Source organism: Carica papaya, chromosome 7, assembly GCF_054855325.1.
Source record: "Carica papaya isolate Zhongbai chromosome 7, ASM5485532v1, whole genome shotgun sequence".
In the NCBI taxonomy this organism is placed as follows: domain Eukaryota; kingdom Viridiplantae; phylum Streptophyta; class Magnoliopsida; order Brassicales; family Caricaceae; genus Carica; species Carica papaya.
In genome coordinates, this window is record NC_142315.1 from 29,807,529 (window position 1) to 29,832,684 (window position 25,156).

The 25,156-nt window shown below is 34.8% G+C and overlaps 1 protein-coding gene across 7 annotated transcripts; it reads right to left on the reverse strand.

Annotated features, from left to right (window-relative positions):
* Positions 1-2,322: 2,322 nt before the first annotated feature.
* LOC110815694 (MBOAT (membrane bound O-acyl transferase) family protein) lies at positions 2,323-24,943 on the reverse strand. Of its 7 annotated transcripts, none has more exons than XR_015813729.1 (20): positions 24,149-24,942; positions 18,387-18,564; positions 18,245-18,303; positions 17,982-18,163; positions 17,827-17,875; positions 17,505-17,608; positions 17,351-17,415; positions 16,207-16,277; positions 15,902-15,961; positions 15,668-15,781; positions 15,110-15,234; positions 14,960-15,018; positions 4,639-4,709; positions 4,431-4,540; positions 4,246-4,338; positions 4,056-4,137; positions 3,460-3,565; positions 3,151-3,226; positions 2,939-2,988; positions 2,323-2,822 (listed from the first exon to the last, which is right to left on the reverse strand). XR_015813729.1 is itself a non-coding variant. In XM_088208617.1 (20 exons), the coding sequence occupies exons 2-20, from the start codon at positions 18,496-18,498 to the stop codon at positions 2,781-2,783; spliced, it is 1,602 nt and encodes a 533-aa protein (XP_088064743.1). In that variant the 5' UTR covers positions 18,499-18,555; positions 24,149-24,939; the 3' UTR covers positions 2,323-2,780. The 7 variants fall into 7 exon arrangements, 5 of the variants coding, with proteins under 5 accessions (XP_088064743.1, XP_088064741.1, XP_088064744.1 ...); XM_088208617.1 differs by having other exon boundaries at positions 3,488-3,565; positions 18,387-18,555; positions 24,149-24,939; XM_088208615.1 differs by having other exon boundaries at positions 3,488-3,565; positions 24,149-24,939.
* Positions 24,944-25,156: the final 213 nt, after the last annotated feature.

The following is a 25,156-nucleotide window of genomic DNA, read 5'->3' on the forward strand; positions in this document are numbered from 1 at the left end:
GGTGAAATAGTACATTGAACTAAATCAAATTATTTTTTTTAATCCTTAATTTAACAAAACTTACTATCGTAAAACCACTCAAAGCATAATTTAGTAGTGTTTGCTCCTGCAAGTTGTGAAGATTGTAATATAAATGTTGTAAACCTATATGTTATGTAAATATTAACTGAGAAAATTTAAGGATGAAAAGGTATACCTAAAATTATACAGTTGGAGTTTTTTTAATGGAATTACGTTAAAAAAAAAGTACACCGTTGGATGTGAGTGTATTGATGATGGTTCTCTCTCTCTCTCTCTCTCTCTCTCTCTATATATATATATATATAAGATTTGAACTCAAATATTCAATAAAAATATTGAAACATATAATCACTAGGTTAACATGTCTAGGTCGAGTGCATTGATTATGATTAATAACACCTAAAAATGAGCTTTACATTTTTTAAATCAATTCTAACTTATGTTACATTATCATGACTCTCTTTTTAAAAAAAAAAACATTGTTGTTTAACAATATTAGTTAATAATATGTAAAATAAGTTTTCATATATATATATAATTTGATTATAAAAATTCTTGTAGTGAAATAGTATTAAAATATGACTATAATGTGAAATATATTATGAAATTTAATTGCATCAATTGACTCAATAAACCGTTCACATAATCAATATAATTAAATTTTTATATGGCACAAATTAATTCAGAAGTTATTCGAAAAAACAAATTTTGTTATTAAAAAGTTAGGTTAAAAGATACGTTTATGCACTCCATTAACCTAAATTCTATGTCGCTCTTCAATTTGTCTCTAAGTTATTTCTACATTGTAATTTTATGATTATTTTATTCGCAAATCTACCTCTATCTCTCCTACTCAACAATGTTAGTGGTTCCATAGAGTTCATCTTCTCTTCAATCATTAGACATTTTATTGTATTTCTAATATTTTTATTTATCTTCAAATATATCTTATCTTCCTCTATCTATAAAAGGCATAGCTTGAAGCCGTGAAAGGAGGCACACGAAGGGTGAAAGGAGGCACATGAAGAGAGAGGAGGTTGAAAGAAAAGCTTATAAAGAGAGAGAATGGTGGCTTCCAGCTCACAGAGTTTTGGAAGAGAGAGAAAGGTAGTCAAGAAGAGTATTGGAAGAGACAGTGATAAATTCGTCTATTTATCGCTATTTAACTACTCATTTATCGCAATAATTTATGAATTTTATAATTTTAAATCATTTTTTCAACATTTCTCCTTTATTCAAAATTGCAAATACCAAGTAGTGATTTTAAGTAGACATACTTCTGACATAGAAGTACTTTTGTGAATATATTTACTACTTATTCAAACTTTTCTTTCAACTAGAATGTTTTTATTATCTTCAAACTTAACTGTCATTTTTTTTTTGGTCTCATCAAGTTCTTATCCAACCAAACTCACTTGACTAACTATTGTCATTGTTCTAAACAAAAACTCTTGTACTGATTCATTGTCTTTCATGATTGGAGTTTCAAACTCATGTTAAAGAGTTTGGAGTTTCACGACTATTATTTTTAATGAGTCTTAAAATTTTGTTTGCAGAATTGTCCGTACTTGCTTCGAAGTCATGATGATCCTTTTTTTTCTACAAAGTTTTTTGACTATCAATGTAGGATTACATATTGCACATAAATTATTCTTTAATGTTATGGCTGTCTACTGCTATTATAGAAAAAAAACAACTACTATTTTTTTTTTTTTCTTTTTCTGACACTACTATTGAAAGAGAAAATATAAAAGATTTCTATTCAATCAAAAAGGGATGCATATACATAACAATCTACGGTCTATATATAGACAATGATTAAACTTGTCTATTTATTGCTATTTAACCATTCATTTATTGCGATTTAACTTTTTATTATTTTACTTTAATTTTTTATAATCACTAATCTATAATTTTACTCAGAACCGACAATTTATTATTTTTATAATTTTGAATCATTTTTTTAACAGAAAGTTCAAGAAGAAAAAGCCTAAAACGAGAAGAAAAATATGTTTAGTGTGTTCTCGAAAAGAGAAGAGGAATTCGTGAGAAAAATAGAGGCCCAAACTGGAAAAAAAAACCCATGAAGTCACATGCAATCTTAGGACTCAAGTGGATAAAACTCTTTCATTTTTTTTATGGTATCTTTTAAAACATAATTACTCTTTTACTAATTTCATTAGCAAAACATGTCAATACTCAATTTTTCAAAATTGTTTCTGATTCTATTTTGAATCATGAAGAAGTTGAAACATCCACCCTTTGATGTATCTTAATTAATTGTATGATATGCAAGTAACCTAACAAATATTATCAGGTATGTGATTCAATCAATCATCCATACTTCGTCATTTACAATAATTTATTAACCCAAAGGGATGAGAGTTTCAAATACATCCAAAAAAAAAAAAAAAGAAAACTGGAAAAGACAAAAAAATGATGGATAAACAATAAAATTACAGTAGGACATCTCCAAATGCTCTTTTTCGTCAAGCAATCTCCATCACTTCCTAATCCACAATAGGACAGTTCCAATGAAATTCCAAAGGGCCTTCTACATGATTTATGGTCATGGAGGATGTTTAACCAACTTTTATGCAAATACAACACGCCATGTTCATCTCTAATTTCCATGTAAGGAATACATTGATATGCCATGCAGGCACGCATATACTCTTAGACAATATCATGAAATTAAACACTAATCATAACCTAACATTAACTAAGAAACTTGAACCACGTGAAATGAAAAACTTCTTTCACTTTCTTCTCTCCTTAGCTGCATGAATGTGGAACATGAGCTGCACAAACACGTAGGTTTCAGACAAATTAATAATCATGTATCTCTTACCCTGATAAAAATTGTAGACAAATTACTCCAAATTCATAGAATGCTTTGATTTTGTATGCAATTTACCTTCGTCCCCACGTAGAAGCTTATCAACATACCACCGAGGATAGGTAGCCCTGCAACATATGATTGTTTATTAACACAGCTGAAGGTATAGAAGAAGATAAACCAAATAAGACCTATGGTCCAATTAGACAAAATGTTATATTAATAGATAGCTGAAGGTATATGTAAAAGATTAAATTTTAAGTAAACTGAAAATTTCTAAGCCTTTCTACCTTCTTTACTAAGAAATTGAGAGATCAACCAATTAATGCCCGATGGTCCAATAACATAGCCAACAAGGTTTGCAACCTGCAAATGAAAAGGTTAGAATCACTGTACGCAAATCCTAGTGACACCTGAAGATAACAACATGCATATAAATAGGAAGAGAGAAACCTGCATAAAGCATGCACGTTTCATGCATGATAAAACAAAAACAAGAAACTTTATGAACATAAATTGCTTGAGATTAAGTGCACTGGACTACATTCAAAAATACATCTTTTATCATGGATATTTTTGTTCTGGGAACTGAAATTTACTTTTATCTCGGTTTAAATGTAAACAGACCATGAGACATGTAATTGTGATGGCACCAGCAAAAGCACTGAGTTCTCGGAAGACGAATTCCCCAAAAGCATTCTCAACCTGACACCACAAAAGCAAAAAGTTGACATTTAAATTTAGAGGTCATAATAATCAGTACCATCAGCGCAAGCAATACTTTCAAAGTAAAAGTCTTACATAACTATTTTCATGCATGTATATGATAGGGCAGAGAATCAAACAATCTAGTTGTATACAAGAATCATGATATGTGATCCTCGGTTGAAGATCGAAGTAATGTATTGGTCTCAATGTTTATTTATGCCAAACAAAACACTAGACGAAGCCCGTCCATGCTTATAAAAAGGTGATTTGCTAGAGTAAACAATTTGACCTTGAGCTCAAGAAAGAATAGTTAGGACTCATGGCTTCAATTGGCCAACCAAAAACTGAAGCACAAGAATTACCCCAAATTTCTGCCACAAAGAGTTATTTATCAACTTCAATTGGCACTCCTGGGTACTTTGAAGATCTATATCCTTTTCTTTTTAAAAAAATAAAATTGCTTAAGGATATTCAGGAGAGGCATTACCTGGAATGTATTTGATGCTGACTTCACCAGCAATTCTGGAATAAAGAATAAACATGTCAACCATGCCCATGAAAGAAGCTTCCTAAGACCAAAGGAAACACGCAGTCACAAATTGGGCAGTATAGTTTGCCATTCTTCAAAGAAAGAGATAAGTAGCAGGAAGAGTATTTTCAACTGAAGCCAGGCATACCATTCTAAATCGTGCCAGATGGCGACAAATGTGAATATAACCCATATATTAAGCAGCTTTCTTTGAGATCCCCCAAGAGGAATATACATATACCTAAAATTTCCATCATTTTAAACCTAAAAATCACAGTACAAAAAAAAAGAGAATCCAGCCGAAAGCCAGGCAATTGAAATTGAAGAATGCACCTCACAATCCATTTGTTGAAGGAAGCATGCCAATTTTTCCAAAAACTTTCCAGGTTGTAGCAATTATTAATGCATCGCGGCATGTTTTCAGGGGTTTCAATACCACTGACCTAGAATGAAATGAGTGCAAAGAAACAGCCAATTTGTCAAAGGTTGATGCAAGTGAGAAGAAGAGTGCAGATAAATCTAACCCAATGAAAGAACTTGCCAATGTACCAGAGACCAGAAGCGGAAATAGCGCCAGATGAGAGAAAATTTTAGCCACATAAAATTTAAGATCTGTAGCAGTATAAGAAATAAATAGAGAAACATGTTAGTTTTAAGTAGTTATTTTTAAAGAATAGAGCACATTGGATGAGAATTATGACCTTTTATTGCAGCATTTGACACAGAATGGGTTAAATTAGATTTCATAAATAGTTTCGTAATTGTAATTATATTTAAATATGAAACTACTATATTATTCAAAAATTTATGTTATTAAGGAGTATTATTATTATAGTTTTAATAATTTAGAATTTTTAATCTTAATAGCATTTTCCCATTTGTATTAGTATCAATATTTCTAATATTACTAGTATTAGTTTCTTATTCTATTAGTTTATTATTTCTTATTTTAATTCTATTTATAAAATATTACTTAAAAACTATTACAAATAACTTATAATTTCATTTATTGCAGTATTAAAGTCTTAAATGATATTTTTGGGAGTTCTCAATTTTCTGATGTGTGATTCAATCAAACTTTTAAACATAAAAGACCTATTAGATATGATGGCTAAGGAACTTTAAATATAATATCAATGTTTTTATCCATCAATATTACCTAGAGAGAAAAGATCCTATTACCCATATTCTCTAAACCCTAACACTCAAACAGCCCTGTTGGATCAGATGAGTTACAGCTTCAAAAGAAGCTGAAATGATGAACAAATTTAGAGAGAGAGTCGAGGAGAGAGAGAGGACAGCAAAACAGGGTATAAGGCTGCAAAAGCCTCTGTTTTTCATATTGCAGAAAGATGATGATTTTTGGAGAGGAAAAAAGGATAATTTTCATTGATTTGCACGATTACATTTGTAAGCACAGAGTTGTGCTTGATTACAACCAAAAAACAAACGATAAGATTAAACTTAGAAATCCATGCATACACGCTGCATGGCAGCTACATAGGCTGCAGTGAAACATTTTCTTCACAGCTTTATTTGAATTTGAATTTGAATAAATAAATAGATAAGATCATTAAAATCAACACTCCTTAATGATTTTATCACCAATTCCAATTTTTCTTCGCAAGTCCTCGAACTTAGCCTTAGACAATAACTTTGTAAAGATGTCTGCAAGTTGCTCATCAGTTGGGCAGTGTAGAAGGCCAATTTCTTCATTTTTCATAGCATCTCGAATAGCATGGAACTTGACTTTGATATGCTTGGTTCGTCCATGCATGACTGGATTTTTGGTGATAGCAATTGCAGACTTGTTGTCTACCTGTATCACAGTTGGTCTGTGTAATGCATGCCCCAAGTCTGCCATTACTTGCCTCAACCAGATGGCTTGATTTGAAGCCGCAGCAGCTGCAATGTATTCCGCTTCAGCTGTTGATTGTGCAACTATCTACTGTTTCTTTGAAGCTCACGAGAAAGCTCTTGAGCTAAAAGAAAATATATAACCAGAAGTACTCTTTGCATCATCCATACAGCCAGCCCAATCACTATTTGTATATCCTTGCAGCTCACCCACTTTGGCATCATACCATTACAGGTCCCCCGTAGGTACCTCAGCACATTCTTAGCTGCTGCCATGTGCATCTGTTTGGGAGCTGCCATAAATCTTGACAAAAGGCTCACTGCGTATAGCATGTCTGGCCTTGAGGCAGTGAGATAGAGAAGACTACCAACCAGACTTCGATAGGTACCCTCATCAAACTCACTTCCACCTTCATCCTTTGACAGCTTTAGGTTAGGCGTTAATGGAGTCCCTACAGCTATACACCTCTCCATTTTAAATTTACTCAAGATTTTCCGAGCATATTTGGACTGACTTAGGAAGATTCCTCCCTTTGTTTGATTGATCTCCAGTCCAAGAAAATAAGCAACTCCCCCTAGACTTGACATCTCAAATTGATCTTCTAACTGCTTCTTGAATCCATCTATCTCTGCTTCATTGCTTCCCGTAACCAATATGTCGTCTACATACACAGCAGTGAATATCTTTAATTCTCCTTCAATTTTGGCGTACAATGTAGCTTCAGTTTGGCTTCTCATGAAGCCACATTGTAGGATATAATCATTTAATTTCTCATACCAAGCTCGAGGTGCCTGCTTCAATCCATATAAAGCCTTATGCAAGACATACACGTGATCTTCTTTTCCTGCAACTATAAATCCCTTCAGCTGCTCCACAAATATTTCTTCCTTCAGATCACCATTTAAGAAGGCAGCCTTGACATCCAAAATGCATTACTCGCCATTGAAACTAAGCTGCAAGTGCCAAAATGAGACGTATGACTTCATGTCTTGCTACTAGTGCGAACGTTTAAGCAAAATCAACACCAGATACTTGCACAAAGCCCTTTACAACCAATCGGGCCTTATATTTGTTGATTTTACCTTTGGAATTTTGCTTTAGCCTGAATACCTACTTCACTCCGATTGGTTTCTTGTTTGTAGGTCTTGGAACAAGGGTCCAGGTTCCATTGTTCTCAATTACATACATTTCCTCTTCCATTGCTTGAACTCACTGAATTTGTTTTGTAGCTGCTTCAAATGTTACAGGTTCATCCGCAACAAGGCTGCAGCGTTCATAAATATCAGCAAGGCTTTTCATTTTAGTTAGTCTTGTGCTTTCCTCATCTGAACTGTCACCATCTTCCTCTGTTGCATCAATTGAAGTAGATGTTAGAATTGGACTAGGTTTGGTTGTAGCTTCAATAGTTAAACAATCTGTTTCTATCTTCTTTTTCTCTCAGTTCCGGTAGATTGTTTCATCTATCAACACATCTCTCCGGATCATGAGCTTATTGGTTTTCAAGCTCAAAACCCGATATGCCTTTGCTTCTGCACTATAACCCAGAAACAAACCCAATTCAGCCTTCTCGTCCAGTTTTGTTTTTCTGTCATCTAAGATATGACAGTAGCAAATCGACCCAAACACTTTAGATGCTGAGTTGACGGTTTGATGCCGCTTTAGGCCTCCACGGGTGTCATCCCTTCCATTGCCTTCGTGGGCAGCATGTTGGGCAGAAACACAGCAGTATTTACTGCCTCAGCCTGAAGCACTTTTGGTAAATGCTTGTCAGCAAGCATGCTTCTTGCCATTTCCACTCTGTTCTTCCTCTCCGAGACACCATTATGTTGTGGAGAATATGGTGCTGTGAGTTGTCGTTTGATCCTATTTTTGGAGCAAAAAACCTTGAATTCACCGGAATTGAATTCAAGCCCGTTGTCTGTTCTTAGGCACTTCAACACACAGCCACATTCCTTCTCTGCCATGGCTTTAAATCTCTTAAATTCATCAAATACTTGAGCTTTGTTTTGCAGAAAGCACACCCAGGTCATCCTAGTGAAATCATCAATAAATAAACCAAAATATCTGCTTCCATTTATTGAATTTTCACTCATCGGACCACATATGTCCGAGTGAATTAATGCAAGCTTTTGATCTACCCTCCAATCTGTCTGAGTAGGGAATGCCTGTCGAGCCATTTTCCCCAACTGACAGATACCACAAACCTTCTCGGTAACTCCTATGTTTGGAAGATCCTTGGTTAGGTCTCCCTTCTGCAACTAAAGTAACCCAGTAGCATGATAATGACCAAAAACGTCTATGCCACAGCTTCCCTTCAGGCATTGTGACAACATTTGTCTTTTCAACTACTTCTTTGAGCTTTAAGGAGTACGCCTAGTTCCTTTTTGGAATGAAAGCAATCAATCTGTCTTCGAGATCATGGATTTTACAGCATTGATTCTTAAATGAAACTGAGTATCCATGATTAGTCATTTGATTTACACTAAGCAGATTTTGAGAGAGAGTGGGAACGAAATTCACATCGGTGATAAGTTTCTTACCTTCCTTGGTTTCTATAGCAACATTACCTTTGCCTTTTATGGATTCCAGCATACCATTTCCAAATCTCATTTGGCCTGTTGCTGATTTGTCAAGCGTCATGAACATGGCTTCATTCTTGCACATGTGAGAAGTGCATCCACTATCAACGACCCAGAGGCTATCGTCTTCCACTGTCAATTTACTTGAAGCAACGAGGATTGTATTATGTTGCTCACTAGATACCTCAGTGACATTCACATGCTGCAGCTCCTGCTTAAATTGGGTTGCCTCCTGCTTTTGTTTTTGCCTACAGATTTTCTCCTTGTGACCACGTCTTTTGCAAAAGTTGCACCGGACAACTTTCTTGCCCTTGTACCAGCATTCACTCTCAGGATGATTTGTGAGGGGGCAGATGTTGCAAGGAGGATACTTCTTCTGCTTACTGGAATTTTGGTTTCCAGTTTGATTTCCTTCATTCCTTCTGCCTTGATTCTGATTTGAGGGGGTAGCTTTGGTTTGATATGAGAATAAGGTTCCCTCAGTAGGTACACGAGCATGCATGTTCACCCGTTGCTCCTGTGATTGCAGCTTATTGATTAGTTCAGCTGAAGAGATCGTATCAATGTCTGTAAGTTCCTCCAAGACTGAGATTTTAGATTCAAATTTAGAGGGTAAGCTCATAAGAATTTGCTCTATCACCCTTGATTCAGGAAAGTCCTCCCCAAACAATCTCATTTTATTCACAATATCTGAGAGTTTAGAGGCATAGTCCCTAACGTACTCATTTTCTTGCATTATGAGTAATGCAAACTCGCTTTTCAGCCTCAGTAGTTTGATCTTCCTGCTTCTGTCTCCTCCATCAAACTCTTCCTTCAGTTGGGTGATTCATAGTTCATAATCCTAGAGAATACCCTGTCCGAAACAGCCGAGAAGAGGCAGGCAATTGTTTTTGATTTCTTGGCCTTCTCTTCCTCGTGTCTTTTAATCTGGTTCAAGGTGGCAGTGTCTCGTAGTGGGGTTGGGTCACTGTCATCTATGATAACATCCCACAAACCCAGAGCTTTGAGGTGAGCTCGCATCTTTATTGCTCACACATGGTAATTTTCTTTGTTGAATTGCGGAGCAGGGGTAGTTCCTGAGGTAGCCATCGGGTTTGAGGAGCTTTTTGATTCACAGGTCACCTAGGAGAACCTGACTCTAATACCAGTTGTTGGATCGGATGAGTTACAGCTTCAAAGGAAGCTAATATGATGAGCAAATTTAGAGAGAGAGAATCGAGGAGAGAAAGAGAGGACATCAAAACAGGGTATAAGGCTGCAAAAGCCTCTGTTTTTCATATTGCAGAAAGATGATGATTTTTGGAGAGGAAAAAAGGATAATTTTCATTTATTTGCACGATTATATTTATAAGCACAAAGTTGTGCTTGATTACAACAAAAAAACAAACGATAAGATTAAACTCAGAAATTCATGCATACACGCTGCACGACAGCTACGTAGGCTGCAGTGAAACATTTTCTTCACAGTTTTATTTGAATTTGAATTTGAATAAGTAAATAGATAAAATCATTAAAATCAACAAGCCCCAAGCTCATATGAAAAAAGATTGCCAGAAACCCTAAAATAATCACCAACACCATTCACCAGACACCTGCTAGCGGTAGTCGACACTGTTACCACCACAAGCTCCGAAAGGAATCGATCAGCTGACCCTTGAAGATCTATTGCGAAACTCTATTGGAAATTGGTACACACACTGGCACAAGCTCCCACAACCATTGACACTTGTGAATTTGGACTTCTACACTGTCACGTCCTACACCACCCTCCAATATGAGATCAGCACATCCGACTGAACTGCCTGCCAAATGACAACTGTTGTCCAATGACCAGAAGCTGGAGCGTGAAGCTCACACATGGTGAGTAGATCTTGTGCAATCTGTTCTATTTGAGCTTCTGCAATCAGTTCGATCCTCAACCAGACTTCAACAATGGTGATTAATGCTAAATTAAATGCTAAACTTGAGACACATGAGGCAACCACTTATACTGGATTGGAAATAATGCAAAACACTATTGAAGCAATCTTGAAGAACTGAGATACAAGTATGTCCACTAATTCAAAGTATACAAGTTGAACAAATAGCCAATAGAAGATACATTGAAGATAATCCAAAAATATTATCAAGAGAGTAAAGGTCGAAGCTCCTGATTTTAATGGAAGAAGAGGTCCAATTTCTTTCTTGATTGGTTCAATTCAATGGAAGAATACTCCAACTAGTATGACATATCAGATGCATGAAGAGTTCAATTTGCCAAGACGAAGTTGGTTGGACTTGCAAAAATATGGTAGTATATTATTGATGAAAATATAACAAGGAGACAACCAACAAATATGGGATGAGCTGAAAACTATTCTTCATGAAAAGTATCTACCTCCCAACTACTTTGACAAACTTCGTTACCAAGTTCATACTTTAGTCCAAGGTAATATGTTAGTAACTGATTATACTGAAGTTTGAAGAATCAAATATTCGAAATCAACTAGTTGAAGATGATAGTCAAACAACATCTCGATCTAAGGCAAGACTAACAATTGATTATAAGAAAATTAATTTAACCTCCTGTAACTATAGCGTAAACTTTTCATGCCACCCTTGATGTGGTAGAATATCTAAAATATCTAATCCCAAAAAACATTGTAGAGACCACACCTAAGATATATTTGAATCAAAAGATGAGCTGAAAAATAGATCAACATCAAATTTCAAAACTCCTAAAGGTAAGGAAGTTGTGTGCTTTAGATGTAATCCTAAACAATTGTACATTTCTATTATTTTAGGTATTGACGAGAACAACCAAACATAAAGGTTATTAAGTTTTCATGGGAAAGCTCGAAAGTCAAGATTTTATATCATTTTCCACTTCAAAACGTATGAACGAGTTTTCCCAACAAGGGGAGAATGACGGAGAATGGGCTAACATTAAATTTTCTTAAATAGTTTAAAAATTATAATTATATTAAATGTAAAACTACTATACTATTTATGAATCTATATTATTGAAAAAAATTATTATAGTTTTAGTAATTTAGAATTTTTATTCTTATTAATATTTTTCTATTTGTATTAAAAGATTTATATTAGAATTAGTATTCTTAATATTATTAGTATTCGTTTTCCATTCTATTAATTTACTATTTCTTATTTTAATTCTATTTAGTAAAGGTTACTTAGAAATTATTATAAATAACTTATAATTTCACTTATTGGAGCATTCAAATATTAAATAATTTTCTTTTTTTTTTTTTAAAATATATAAAGTATCATAAAATCACCAGTATCAAGAGTATGTCACCCATGTACTAAAATATTTACATGTTAGTTAGTATGTCAATAAAATTCTCAAATTCCTCAAAAGAAAGAATAAGATACCTCATAACCAAAAAATCCAATATCTAGAGCCATCTTGCTCTAACTCTAACAAACTCCTCTTCTACCCTCTCAAAATTTCTCTTATTCCTCTCCTTCTACACTATCCATAAAATGGTAAGAGAAATGACATTTATGTGTTTCCTCCCGTTACTAATGTCTTTCCAAGGGCAAATCTCATCTCTTACAGAACCAACTATTGGCCAACTAATTCCTAGTAATCTCTAAGCTATTGTCCACAGCTTGTGCGTGAATAGGCACCAAAGCATAGTATGATTACAAGATTATGCCTTCCTTTCGCATAGAAAACAACTATTCACCATAATTTTTCCTCTCCTCGTCAAATTATCAATTGCCAAAATACACTGGCGTCATGCCTCCCACCAAAAAAAAAAAAATTCTTGGAGGAGCATTCACCTTCCATATTTGTTGGAACGGAAACTTGGGCTCTACCATTTAATTCTTAACCATGTAACTATAGTATGACTTGACCGTGAAGAAACCATTTCTTTTAAGGTCTTGTTTGGATGATGGTTCAATAATGATGGTATGGTTTTTTCATTATTATTTTCTATTTGTTTGCATTTTCATACACATGATATAATTTTTTGGTGGTTGAATCATGGTTCTCAAAATCATAATTTTTCCTATCTTTTCAAACCATTGATTCGGTGGTTTTATGATGGTTTGATAATTTTTTCTCTTTATACCCTTAATATTTTTTGTTATTTACAACATTATCCTTCTCTTTAATTTCTTCTACCCGACACTTCTTATATTCTTCTTATTCTCAAACTATTATATATATATATATTTAATTATATATACTTTTCTATATATAAACATGTATTTATATATTTAATTAAATTTATGTACTTATATTTTTAATTATATATACATGTATATAATATATTTAATTATATATATTTTATTACATATATACATAAATTTATATATGTATTTATATATTTAATTACATATAAATACATGTATATAATATATTTAGATGTATATATTTTATCATATATATATGTATTTATGTTTTACTTATATATTATACATGTATATAATATTTTAATTATTTATATGTATATAATATATTTAATTGTATATATATCTTTAATTATATTTATGTATATATTTAATTATATATGTTTATATATTTCTATATTTAACACTATATATTTTTTTACTGTTTTCTATTTTTGTTTTTCATTTATTATTATATATAATAAAGAATTGGAAAAAAATAGTAAATTTGTTCAAATATACAATCATACTATCTTATCAATTCAAATAAAAACAACTGTTACTATCAAACAAATTAATCTAAATATAGTTGAATTTAAACATTAATAAATTTTTCACATATCCGACCGTACTCAATATTAATAAACCATCATGCAAGTTATCCAATCAGGGCGTAAGGTTCCATAATGGTTGCTCATTGTTCTCATTAAGGCTGGCCATGGAGAGTATGTTTACTAAAGATTCATACTCATTAACCTTATCTTTAAACCTATTCATTTTTAACCACTTTTCCTCAAATTTAAATGGGATGAGACCCCATCTAATCCCATGAAAAACCAGGCAAATAGGAAAATGATCGCATATTGACCTCTGTAGTAGCCTTTGAATAAGGGCATGATGTTTGTAAGTGGCACGTCACTGACACCAGAAATCTATCTATTCTTAAGCACATCTTTTAGATTTTTTATTAGACCAGATCCATTTATCTCCCATAAGAGCCAAATCCTTTAAATCAAGTTTATCCAAAGTCTCCATAATTCTTCAGTGCAAGCCCTCGAAAAGTTCTAATCAGTTGTTTCCTGTCTACTTAATACCATATTGAAATCCCCTCCCACTACCCACTGCCAATCCTATTTTTGTTTGCAAGTCTCCAAGTCCTTTCAAAGTAAAGCTCTCTCACTACCTTTCCTTCTACTATAAACCTCAGTAAACAGCTATCTCCATCCATTTCTACTGTTTTTAAAAGGGTATGGAATAGAACATTTGCCCAAAAAAGCCTTCTTGCATCTCAAAGATCCCTCCTTCCGTAGTACTACTATTCCCCCTGAAGCACCTCTAACTGGCAAATCTCTCCACCCAATCTCCTTCGTTTCCTTGGATTCCTGTATGCCAATTACATCAGGTTTTCACCTGCTCATCAACCCTCTAATAATCTGCCTCTTCCTGCAGTCGTTTATTCCCCTTACATTTCATGAAATAATTCGGTCTAACATAATTCAATAATATTACGAGAATTTATCAATTTTTTGGTTATTTGATTCAATCAGAACTCTTAAGTTTGATACTTGAGACTTTTTAGACGTGATGTCTAAGAAACCATAAATGTGATATCTATTGTTATCCCCAAATCTATAATTGGACCAATCAACCCTATTTGTCCTAACATCAGAATCTAAGACTTAGCTGACTTCCATGATTTTCTAAAGGAATGTTTCATGCAATCCACAAAAATTTAAGTCTATTCTTATCCTTATTAAGAAAATTTTAAGGACAGTCATTCATCCCCTTCATGATATTGGCAGATAAAGACTTTTATGACCAATAAATATCTGAAGTCTAGGGTGTTGCCAGATTTATATGTTATTTGTATTTCTAACAAAAGGAAACTGGTTGTCCCAAATCCATTGCTTTTAATATATATTGTCAATTTGGACAGTGTTTTCTTTTCCTGATACAGACCTATGCATAGTCAACCTGTCATATAGAGGCTACCACCAGTTGCTCCCCGAAGATGAAGCACAAAGCTTTTAATGCAATTTAACTTTTAGACGAAGATATTGTTGTCCTTGACATGAAATTTAATACTATTAATACAATATTATAGCAGAAGATCAGTCAGGGATGGAAGAATAAATTTTCACCTATTAGTAGAATCTGCGTTCTCTTACTATATATCAGTTGATAATGATTCATAATCATTGATATAGGTAATATATCTAGCAATCATATAGGAGAAAATTATAATGTGCTAAGATATAACCCTAATTACAAAACGAAAAAAAACTTGACGAAGTAAAGATCACCTCTCACCCCATATCCAATGATGAATATGTCCATAGGAGATAAATGTCTCCACAAGCCACTGTTATGTGAAGGGAAGTTCACACAAAATAAGATTAGATGAAAAGTATTTCTAAGGTAAATCCTTGCGATTGACTTCCTAAGAGTCTCACCTGATTGCAAAGGCATTGTAATAAAACATATGCGTAATTAGTTCCATGAGAAAAAGAGTGAAGACCCAACGCAATCCATACCATGCTATGTCTCTACGTGAATTATTTTTTTGAGGCGCATCTAGCTGCAAAGTTTTTTTCAGAAGAAAAATAGATATCACTAGAGGACAAGGGTTGCAGCCCAAAATAGAAGATATATAAGAAATTTGAAAAATCCAGATGTATAACAAGGTTCCTCAAATCCTATAGCATAATAAGATTTCTGAAGATAATAAGCATAAGGATGGGATGTTCAAAGTAGGAAATCCAGCTTTCCAACAATCTGGCCTACCAGAGGCAGCATAACTAGGTTACATAAGAGTAATATCATCACCAGCAGCAAAGACAACATTCAAGAAATTTTTCAGAGATATATTAGTTTCATATGAGCTATTTACAGCTACTATTGGATGTTTTCTTAATATGACAATTTTGCATGCATGAACTCTTAAGGCCCATATGCTATAAAGCACTACAAAAAAACTAAACATACAGAGACCAATATGGAAAATCACAGACCTGAGAAGCAAATGCATTGAAGCTTATTATTGGACCCGCAATATATAATGGTGCATACACCAAATAGCAGAGGTATATGCTAAACTTCAAATTTTTGCTTTGGACACTCCTCTCCTGGAAATAAATAGGTTTTACAACCAAGTTATTAGAAAAACACACCAAATTCATGCTCAAACTTATCTGACCTGAAGAATACACCACAGAAAGACATGCCATAAATTCATTTTTACTAACCTGAAGAACATAGTTACAAATTTTTCCCGACTTACAAATGCAGCATCGTTGAATATGCCTCTGCAGTCACAAAATGATAAAATATCAGCAAAACTTAAACCAAGCAACAGTCACCCACATACAGTGGTGAGCATGTATTCACTTCAGAATTGCAACAAAGCAATGAATAGCACAATCAATTCAGAGTCACAATCCAAGCATTCAAGATTTGGTTAAATAAATCAAGTAGATGTGAAGTCCTTTAGAAAGAAAAAAGATAGACAAGAAAGGAACCTCAAGTAAAAAACATATGGTAATGCAAGTACCTTCTGATCAAAACAAGAATCTTGCTGTGCCAAATGATAATCGTATCCAAAGCTTATCATGCGCAAAACAACTGTTTCCAGAAAAATATCCAAGAAAATAAACTTATTATACCACCGCAAGGGCAATAGAATAAAAGATATCGGAATAACTTCCAGAAAAAACAGTAATCAGCCACATACACATATCTATGCAAGAAGAACATATGCTTGATGGAAATCAAGAAAGATGTGCTCATGTTTCAGACATATTTTGTGCTAATTTTCTTATTTGATTGGCTGCATATAGGCAAATGAGTTTCCTTATGGTTAAGAACATCTAATGTAATCTTTAATATTCAATTCTTTCTAAGTAAATAAGGCAGTTCCTATCCTCGATCTACTGTCATCAAGAGGCAAAGTCAGTTCCTTATCCATTAAGCCAGTAAAAGAGAGTAATATTTAAATATCCAAATAATAAATAGATGTGGTACTTAAAAGGAAAAAAATACAGGTAAGGAAACATTTTCCGCAGTGACATATATACAAACATTAATCATAAAGAATTAGAAGTTTCAGTTTCATTCTCATAATTCTCTGCTCCAACCAACCAAAACAAAGCAGTGGTTTTCCTAAAATGCAGATTCATGGTTCAGAGCAAAGCAACAAGTAAAATATAGAACAATTTTTCCCAGCTAATGAGGTTCTAGTTTGTCTGATCCAGTCACCAACCCAAAACACAGAAACTGAAAAAGAAGAACACTCTAGAATCTCCAGATATTAACTTGTTATGCTGCAGTTAATACTGCCGCTGAAGTTCCAACTTCTCTGTCAGGAAACTTTAAGACAATAAATTTCAATTCTGTATATTGATTAATCGATTCCACCATAGCCTAGCACAGATTCTGAAGTGAAGCCAAAATGTTCTCATCTAACCATGACATAAGAGAGACCAATTACACAAAAAATTCCCTGAATAAGAGAAGATTGTGAATACAACACTGTTAAGCATGCAAAAGTTAGATACTTAGATATTAACTACAACAGCAAATTCCACAAACGCGATCTGGAGAAGAAAGAATGTGATGTTATTGAAAGCAAGAAGAACAAGGTCCAAGGAATCTTATTGAAACTGAAATCCTGAAAAATGAATGTGGAAAGGAAATACCAAAGTTGAAGCAAATGTGCCATCTAAATGTGCCTCGGAAATGATCCAAATAGGCCCATCGTTGCCTAAGTGAAAGAAAATAATTATTTTGACAATGTCTTGCGAGAAACAAAGAAGGCCAACAAAATGAGACAAAACCGATATATAAACTTACCCAAAAAGGGTGAAAGAATATCCTTTGTAAACACGATTACATAGAAGAAAAAATATGTTATACACCCAAAGCGCCCAAGGGAAGTACTTTGTGCGTGCAAATATCTGCAGAAATGATGAAAAAGAGAACTTAACTGTTTGAAGACCAATTCAATTACCAAATTGCAGAAAAGAGACGAACATACTAGAACCCATAGAGAACCAGTAGAAGAAACACAAACACTTGACATTAAAATGTATCAAATCGGGACGACTACCATGATAATTCTCAGTTAACTTTTATCCATGCATTTAAAAAATCAGAAACTACTACCAAGACACACCTTAGTCAAAAGGAAATTAGCAGCAGCTATGGAGAGGATGAATATGATGCTGACCAAAAACAGAAGAAAAGGAGAATTGAGGAAAATGAAGAAAGCAAAAATGATTTGTAACAGGAAAGAAGGTTTTAAAGCAGAAAAAAAAAAGTATCACATACCAAGCTCCATGTAGGTACAACAGATAAACCATAGATATGAAAAGCCAAACAATTGACATTCCCTTGGCTTTTAAGTGAAAATATGACCTTGACATATTAGCCAATGCTGTGAAAATTGTGAGAACTAGAGTAAGAATTGGTAAATTTCCACGGAAGTTCCTCCACTGAGCATCAGAAGCATCCTGCATCCCCACATTTAAATTGTTAAGAAATAAAGGAGTGGGATTTTGAAAGGAAAAGGTGATACAAATGGTTTTGCTTACGCTGAAGCCAAGATGAAAGAGCCAGCCAGGACGTAAACCGGGCAGCTTACGATAATGATCTATCAGAAAGTTAGTATTAAACAGTAATTGAAAAGGGATATTATGGGATAAATACTGGAAGGAGAAAGGAAGAAAGAAATACCGCGGGATAGAAGAAGTGATCGTTGGATGATGAAGGCATAAAAAGCAATGGCATACAAAACCAAAAATCCGAGCTCCTTCTTGTACATGTTATTATATAAACAATTCTTCATGGCTAAAGACGTATTTCCTCTTTGATTTATGCGTAATAGACCATGTAGCCACCTCCCCTTCAAATCCTATGAAAGGCTGGATTAGTTACCAAAACATCTATTCCTCAATGATTCAGATATCTGAGTTCAAAAATTGTACAGGTAGCAATGTATAAAAAGTTACATTATGAGGTAGACTAAATCAAATTCTATCAAGCTTGACCCATAGTGATTATTTATCAATGAATTGCTCTAGTTATCAAATGATTGAACAACTAGAAAATTTATTTACTATACTTGATTAACATTCATAAAGAATATATGATGAATTATAAGTTTAATATAACATGTTTAGTAGAAAGACAGAAAGTCCTTACTCATTATCAGACAGTCATTTATTCACAAATTTTGTGTTGGTCCTATTACAACATTGACACAGAAGCAAAACTACATAAAAATAGCCCCTAAAACCATGACTGAACATACACATAAAAAAAGTAGTTGATTTCCACTATCTCATCTCCAAAAAAAAAAGGAGAAAACATCTCATCATTTTTCTGATTCAAACACCACCAAAGCAGCACCTAGCATAGACTAAAAACAAAAAATGTGAAAGCCTAGATGGTCCCTGTTTATCTCACTTATTTAATCTTTTAACGCACTGTCAGGTACTTCTGATATGTATCCTGTGACTGTGAATGTGTGAGAATGTGAAGAAAATATGATCAGATCGAAGAGAAGGGCGAAGGGAAGAATAAGGGAGAACGAGGACTTGAAAAGACAATGAATTGGAAAGATTTTCTTCATATTCAGATGTTTACTTTCGAAACAAAAGTATGGTATATATCATTTACTAGCACCAAAGGGGTGCCAACCCATGTACAAAATTATGTACACTTCAATAAGGATATCTTTAAGATTCTCAAAATCTTCTGTAGAATGCAAAGAATGACCTGTAATTAATAAGCCCAGAGTTTGGAACCATCTATCCCTTGCCCTATTGAGGTTAGCATCTACCCCCTTAAAATTCTTCTATTCATTTCTTTCCACACAACCCAGAAAACAGGAAGGGCAATGTGACCCACATACTTTTTCCCACTGCTAATACCCATCCACGCTCAAATCCCATCCCCTGCATTGTCTGCCATAATCCAACTGATTCACAATAACCCATACATCATGAACCATAAACTCGAACGCCAATGAACACCACAACCATATATGGCCACAAGACTCGTCCGCACCCTTGCATAGGGAGCATCTATTCACCAAAATCTTTTCCATTTTCCCTAACTTGTCAATAGTAAGTATACGTCCCCTCCCTGTCTCACAAGCAGAAAAAGTCATTCTGAACGGAGACCTTCTAAATTTGCTTGTATGGAAAATTGATCCCAGAGGATTCATTTTTAACCAAAGTAATTGTAAAAAGACTTTACCGTGTAAGTACCCTTAGCCCTTAGGCTCCAGACTGATTGGTCATTACTCTAATTTAGATAAACTATGGATATAGCTTTAATAAGGGACTCAAACTCATTAATCTCCCAATTGTTGAGATTCCTCATCAACTCGGCTTGTCATTCCAGAGCCCCCCAATTAATTCTAAATGACTTACTGATTGTGATATCTTTGTTTTGTGCAGTATCAAATATTTGGGAGAATTGATCTCTAAGTGCTCCCTCCTAAACCAAAGATCCGTCCAGAAATTTATTCTTCTCCTGTTGCCAACCCTCCACTCGATACAACCCTGAAATTTATTTCTCCCCATGCAGATTTTCTTCCAGAAAACTTTCCCATGCAGTATTGACGAAATTCTGGTAAACAATCCTCTACCCAAGGTACCAAACTTCGTCTTGATCACCATTTTCCATAGAGTACCATTATTTATTATGAATCGCCAAACCAGCATGATATAATGGCTTTTTATCTCATCTCATACCAGTAGATGATATCTCCTTCTATCCTCCAAATCACCCCACAAGAATTTGCCTTGGATGGATTTCAATCTCTTTGCCACGCTCACTAGGATTGTTAAGAGAGAGACATGTAATAGATGAGAAGGTTAGCCAACGTGCTTTTGATGAGAGTTTAGATAGTAGATTTTCTTCCAAACTGCCAACCTCCTTTCAAACTTTTCTATGATCGAGTCTCATGCCCTCACATCTTTGTAATTAGCACATAAGAGCAAATTTAAATACTTAATGGACAACTCCATCCTTTTGCATCCCAAGACATTTGCCAATCTTGTAACATTATCCCCATCACTCAATCTCACTAATTCTGACTTAGTCAAATTAATATTAACTCCACAGACTATTTGAAAACCCAACAAAACACATCTAAGATTGAGAAGTGCCCCCTCATCTAGTTTGCAGTACACTGGGGTATCATCCACAAAATTTAAGTGGGTAATTTCCCTGACCTATTCGCCTAATCTTACTTTCAGTTCTTTGAATAATTCCAACTCCCTATCCCTTATCAACAGCTTGTTTAATCCTTCCATGGCTACAATAAACAGTAGAAGAGATAATGGATCCACTTGTCAAAGTCCTCTAAAGGCCTTGAAGAATGAAGATGGCCCTCATTCGCTATGACAGCCAAAGAAGTAATAGTGATGCAGGAGTTAATCCACTCACATCATCGCTGTCCAAAGCCCATTCTCTTTAACATATAATCAATAAAGCCTCAGCTGATGTGATCATATGCTTTTTCCATGTCAAGTTTGCAGAGGACCCCTACTCTCTTTCAAAATAATAATTCTGTCCACCACCCCATTAGCCATCAAAGCCGCGTCTACAATTGGTCCCTCACCTATTACTTTATCAATCACCTTGGTCATCCTTTTGGCTAATACCTTTGCAATAAGCTTGTAAATGCTCCTGACAAGACTAATAGGTCTAAACTCCTTAATGTTGGCAGCTCCATTCACCTTAGCGATCAGAAGCAAAAAAACATAATTTAAAGATTTAATAAAAGAGCCTGCCTCATGCAATTTCTTAAATACTACTAAGATATCTTCTTTCATAACATGCCAAAATTTTTGTATAAAGTCCATCTAAAACCATCTAGTCCAGGGGATTGATCTTTGTTACATTGCATAAATCTCTCAAAAAAATTTTCTCTTTTGTAAATTCCCTTTCAAGCGAGTCCTGACTTTTTTCATCCAAGGTTCTGAAGTTCAAGCCGTCCAACTTTGGTTGCCAGCCAAACTCCTCCCAGTGCAAATTACAAAAAAACCCCTTAACAACTCGTCTCAACTCCTCATTGCTCAGCACTTCCCGCCCCTAAATATCTCTCTTCTTTATATAGTTAATCCTACTGTAACGATTTGTCATACTGCAGAAGAACTTAGTATTCCTATCTCCATCTTTGATCCACTTGGCTCTTGATTTCTGTCTCCAGGAAATCTCCTCCATTTGCAGTCTATTGACCAATTCAAGCTTCAGTGGCTCCCTGCGGGCCAAGTCTCCAGTTGACAAAGCATTCTCACCGTCCTTTCCATCAATAGCCTCGATATCATCAAATAGAGACTTTATTTCTATCTCTCATCTCCTCTCCTCCTCCTTGCACCACAATTTGATTGCATTTTTCACATTCTTCAACTTGTGAACAATTCTGAAGCTGGCACTACCTCTCACCCCGACATCTCTCCACCAATCACTAATCTTGTCACAAAAAGCATTATCCCTCTGCCATTTGTCCTCAAACTTGAAAGGATAAGGACCCCACTGGATCCCCTCAGCTTCAAAACATATGGGAAAATGGTATGATATAGTTTGCTACATAAGCTTCTCAAATATACTCGTTGCTTATATCCGACAGAAAATTGACACCAAGAATCTATCAATCTGTGAGTATGTATCGGGGTCAGTCTCTGGTTAGACCATGCTTAGATCAAAGAATAAAAAGTACTTAGACCCTAAAGAAGTTAGAATTGCCATGACCCTAAAGAAGTCCATGGAAATAGAGCGATGAAAGAAGAAACCCTAGTTGCTAAGGACCCAAAATGTCCCTTTGAATTCGAGACCCTTCTTCTAACCCTAATATCCCTTTAAATAGCTATCCTAAATTTTGCCATGTTACCCCAATGTTCCCTGATTGAAGCCACGTATCCCACTTATCCCCTGCTTAAACTGATTGTGGACATGCCCCCATTTACTCCTGATTACACCATGTATTGCCAACTGTTCTTCGCCCGCACCTACTTTTTGTTCTCTGCTTTTAGTTGCATTTCTAGCTCCGCGAGCTCGACTTGGTTGCATGTTTTTGGTTTTATTTTCCTGTGTTTGAGCTCGCCCCGTGACACGCAGCATTTAATACCTTAATTTTTCAATCTAAACAATTTCAAACAGCGGACTTACACAGTAACTACAAGCATATAAATCAATCCCTGTTTAAATTTTGAGACCCTTGTGTAAACACTCAGGATGAACCCCTTCTTTATTCTTTTTATTTTTAGATGGCAGCAATGCTAACTTTCTGATTATACAACTATAAGATAGTATCCAAATGCATTAAAAGTAAGCTCAAGTTCGACTTCTTTAGCTTTTTTACAGCTTATTTCACTTGCATCTTTGATTCTCTTATTCTCAAGCCCACAAGTGACACTAACATAAAAGCAAAAGATAGATAACATGTCACTATTAAGTACCGAATGTTTTCTTAAAAAAGGGGACACATGGAACACATGTTTTAAGTATAAAACTGTATAGCAATTAATATAGAAACGCAAAAGCAAGACCAAAAACATATTGTATAAAAAATCAAGACAAATAGGTATATGAATGGACATACAGTTTCAAAACACCAAAAGAAATCCTAAACGGATCTACAATGCTCAAAGGAAGTCCACAACCACTTTTACAGTACAAAATGGAAATTGAAACAGGTTTACAAGATTTGAACAAATTTAAGATGCCAAAACAAAAGCTTGGAACAGATTTAAAAACCCTCTTTGAAACACCCATGATCATTTGGACTTAAAAGCGAGTCTGGACATCCTTAGAAGAAATTCAACAACATCCTTGGACGTAGTAAGACAAAGAACCTTAAATGATTTAGTGACTCCAAACACCTTTGGAAAAGCTTATTTTTTGAAGGAAAAGGAAGCAAAATATGGCTCTAAGACTACGCAAAGCCAGAACTGATTTGAAAGCCCACAAAGACGTTTGGGAAACTAAACAAAATTACTTCTAAAATTCAGATGTCTTCAAAATTCCAACATAAGGATCAGGGTACTAAAGAAAACCAAACAAAAAAAAAAAGAAAAAAAAAAAGCTAAGTGTAGATAAGAGGTTCTGATTTCCTCTTAAAACAGCAAAGCAAGCAAGCAAACATCTCATCCAATTCACCATTCTATTTGACATGATATCCAACACAAAAATCCTCCTTTATTTTCAATTATGCACAGACATGATTCTATCTGCAAAATCAAATTAAGGCATAATTACTTCATATTTTCACAATACCAAAATTAAGCAACTACTTAAACCTAAATAGTATCAATCTTGTGAGGAGAATTCATTCTCCAACATGGCATTCAGTAGAACACATTCAAATCCTTCCATACATCATGAAACATTCACACATTACATCATATGCTCTTATCGAATTCAAAAAAGGAAATTTTCAATGAGAACAAACAGAATCATAAATCGAGTTCTTTAGAAATTACCTGAGAGATCCTGATTAGAAATCCCCAGTTTTACATTGTTCCGCCACCCTCTCCGGTTGCCTTCTTTCTCTTCTTTTCCTCTTCTCCGATTTTCTCTGTTAGAATCCCAGATATTACGGACCCAGACGAAACGAAAATCGAGAAAACGGGATGGTTGCACGAAGAAGCAAATCAGCAAGGAAGCAGGGGATCACAACAGGTGCAGGAGGAACTCGGTAAAACCCAGTGCAGAGAAGCAGAAAATCAGGGAACAGAATAAGGAAAATGGAAACGCATGCAGGGTATTCGAAGCCCTATGCACGGAATCAACTGAACCGGACAGGCTTTCTCTAGCGACGAACCGGCCTAATCCCTAAACCGAACCGACCTTTCTTCTACCCTCTCCATTCAGCGAACCCGATGGATGCATCCCCTCTGTTCACCGGCTTTTCCGCAACGTTCCGGCGTCCTTGGCAACGATTGGCAATTTGTATAACATATGCATGCACCATTTTGTATATATAAACTACCTATTTAAAGGATTTGAGCATCGAAGTGTATTTGCAAAGATTAATCTCAATCATCTGAATCTCTCTCTATCTTTCTCTTTTCAGCTTCTCTCTCTCTAAAATCTCTACCTTTTCCTTCTCACTCTCGGCTCCTCCCTCTCTCGGCAGTCCTTTTTCTCTCTCTCCAGTCTCCTTTCTCTCGGACTCTTTTCCTCTCTCCCCGACTCCCTCTTTTGTCTCTCTTTTTGATATCTTTCCTTCTCTCTCTACAACTTTCTCTAAATTCTGTTCCCTCCTAATCTTCTATTAATTCTAGATTCTTCCCCCGGTATTCTTAATATTTTCAACTTGCCCCATGATTATTTAAAATTCAATATTTTTTTTCGTATTCCCACTCCAATAGAGTATATGTCAAGATTGGTGTTGACACGTTCTCACTCCATTTTTTCACTTCAAGCTCCCTTCTCTCAAACCTAAAGAAAGATGCCCCCCTTCAATAGTTGCTGTAATAATAATTTTG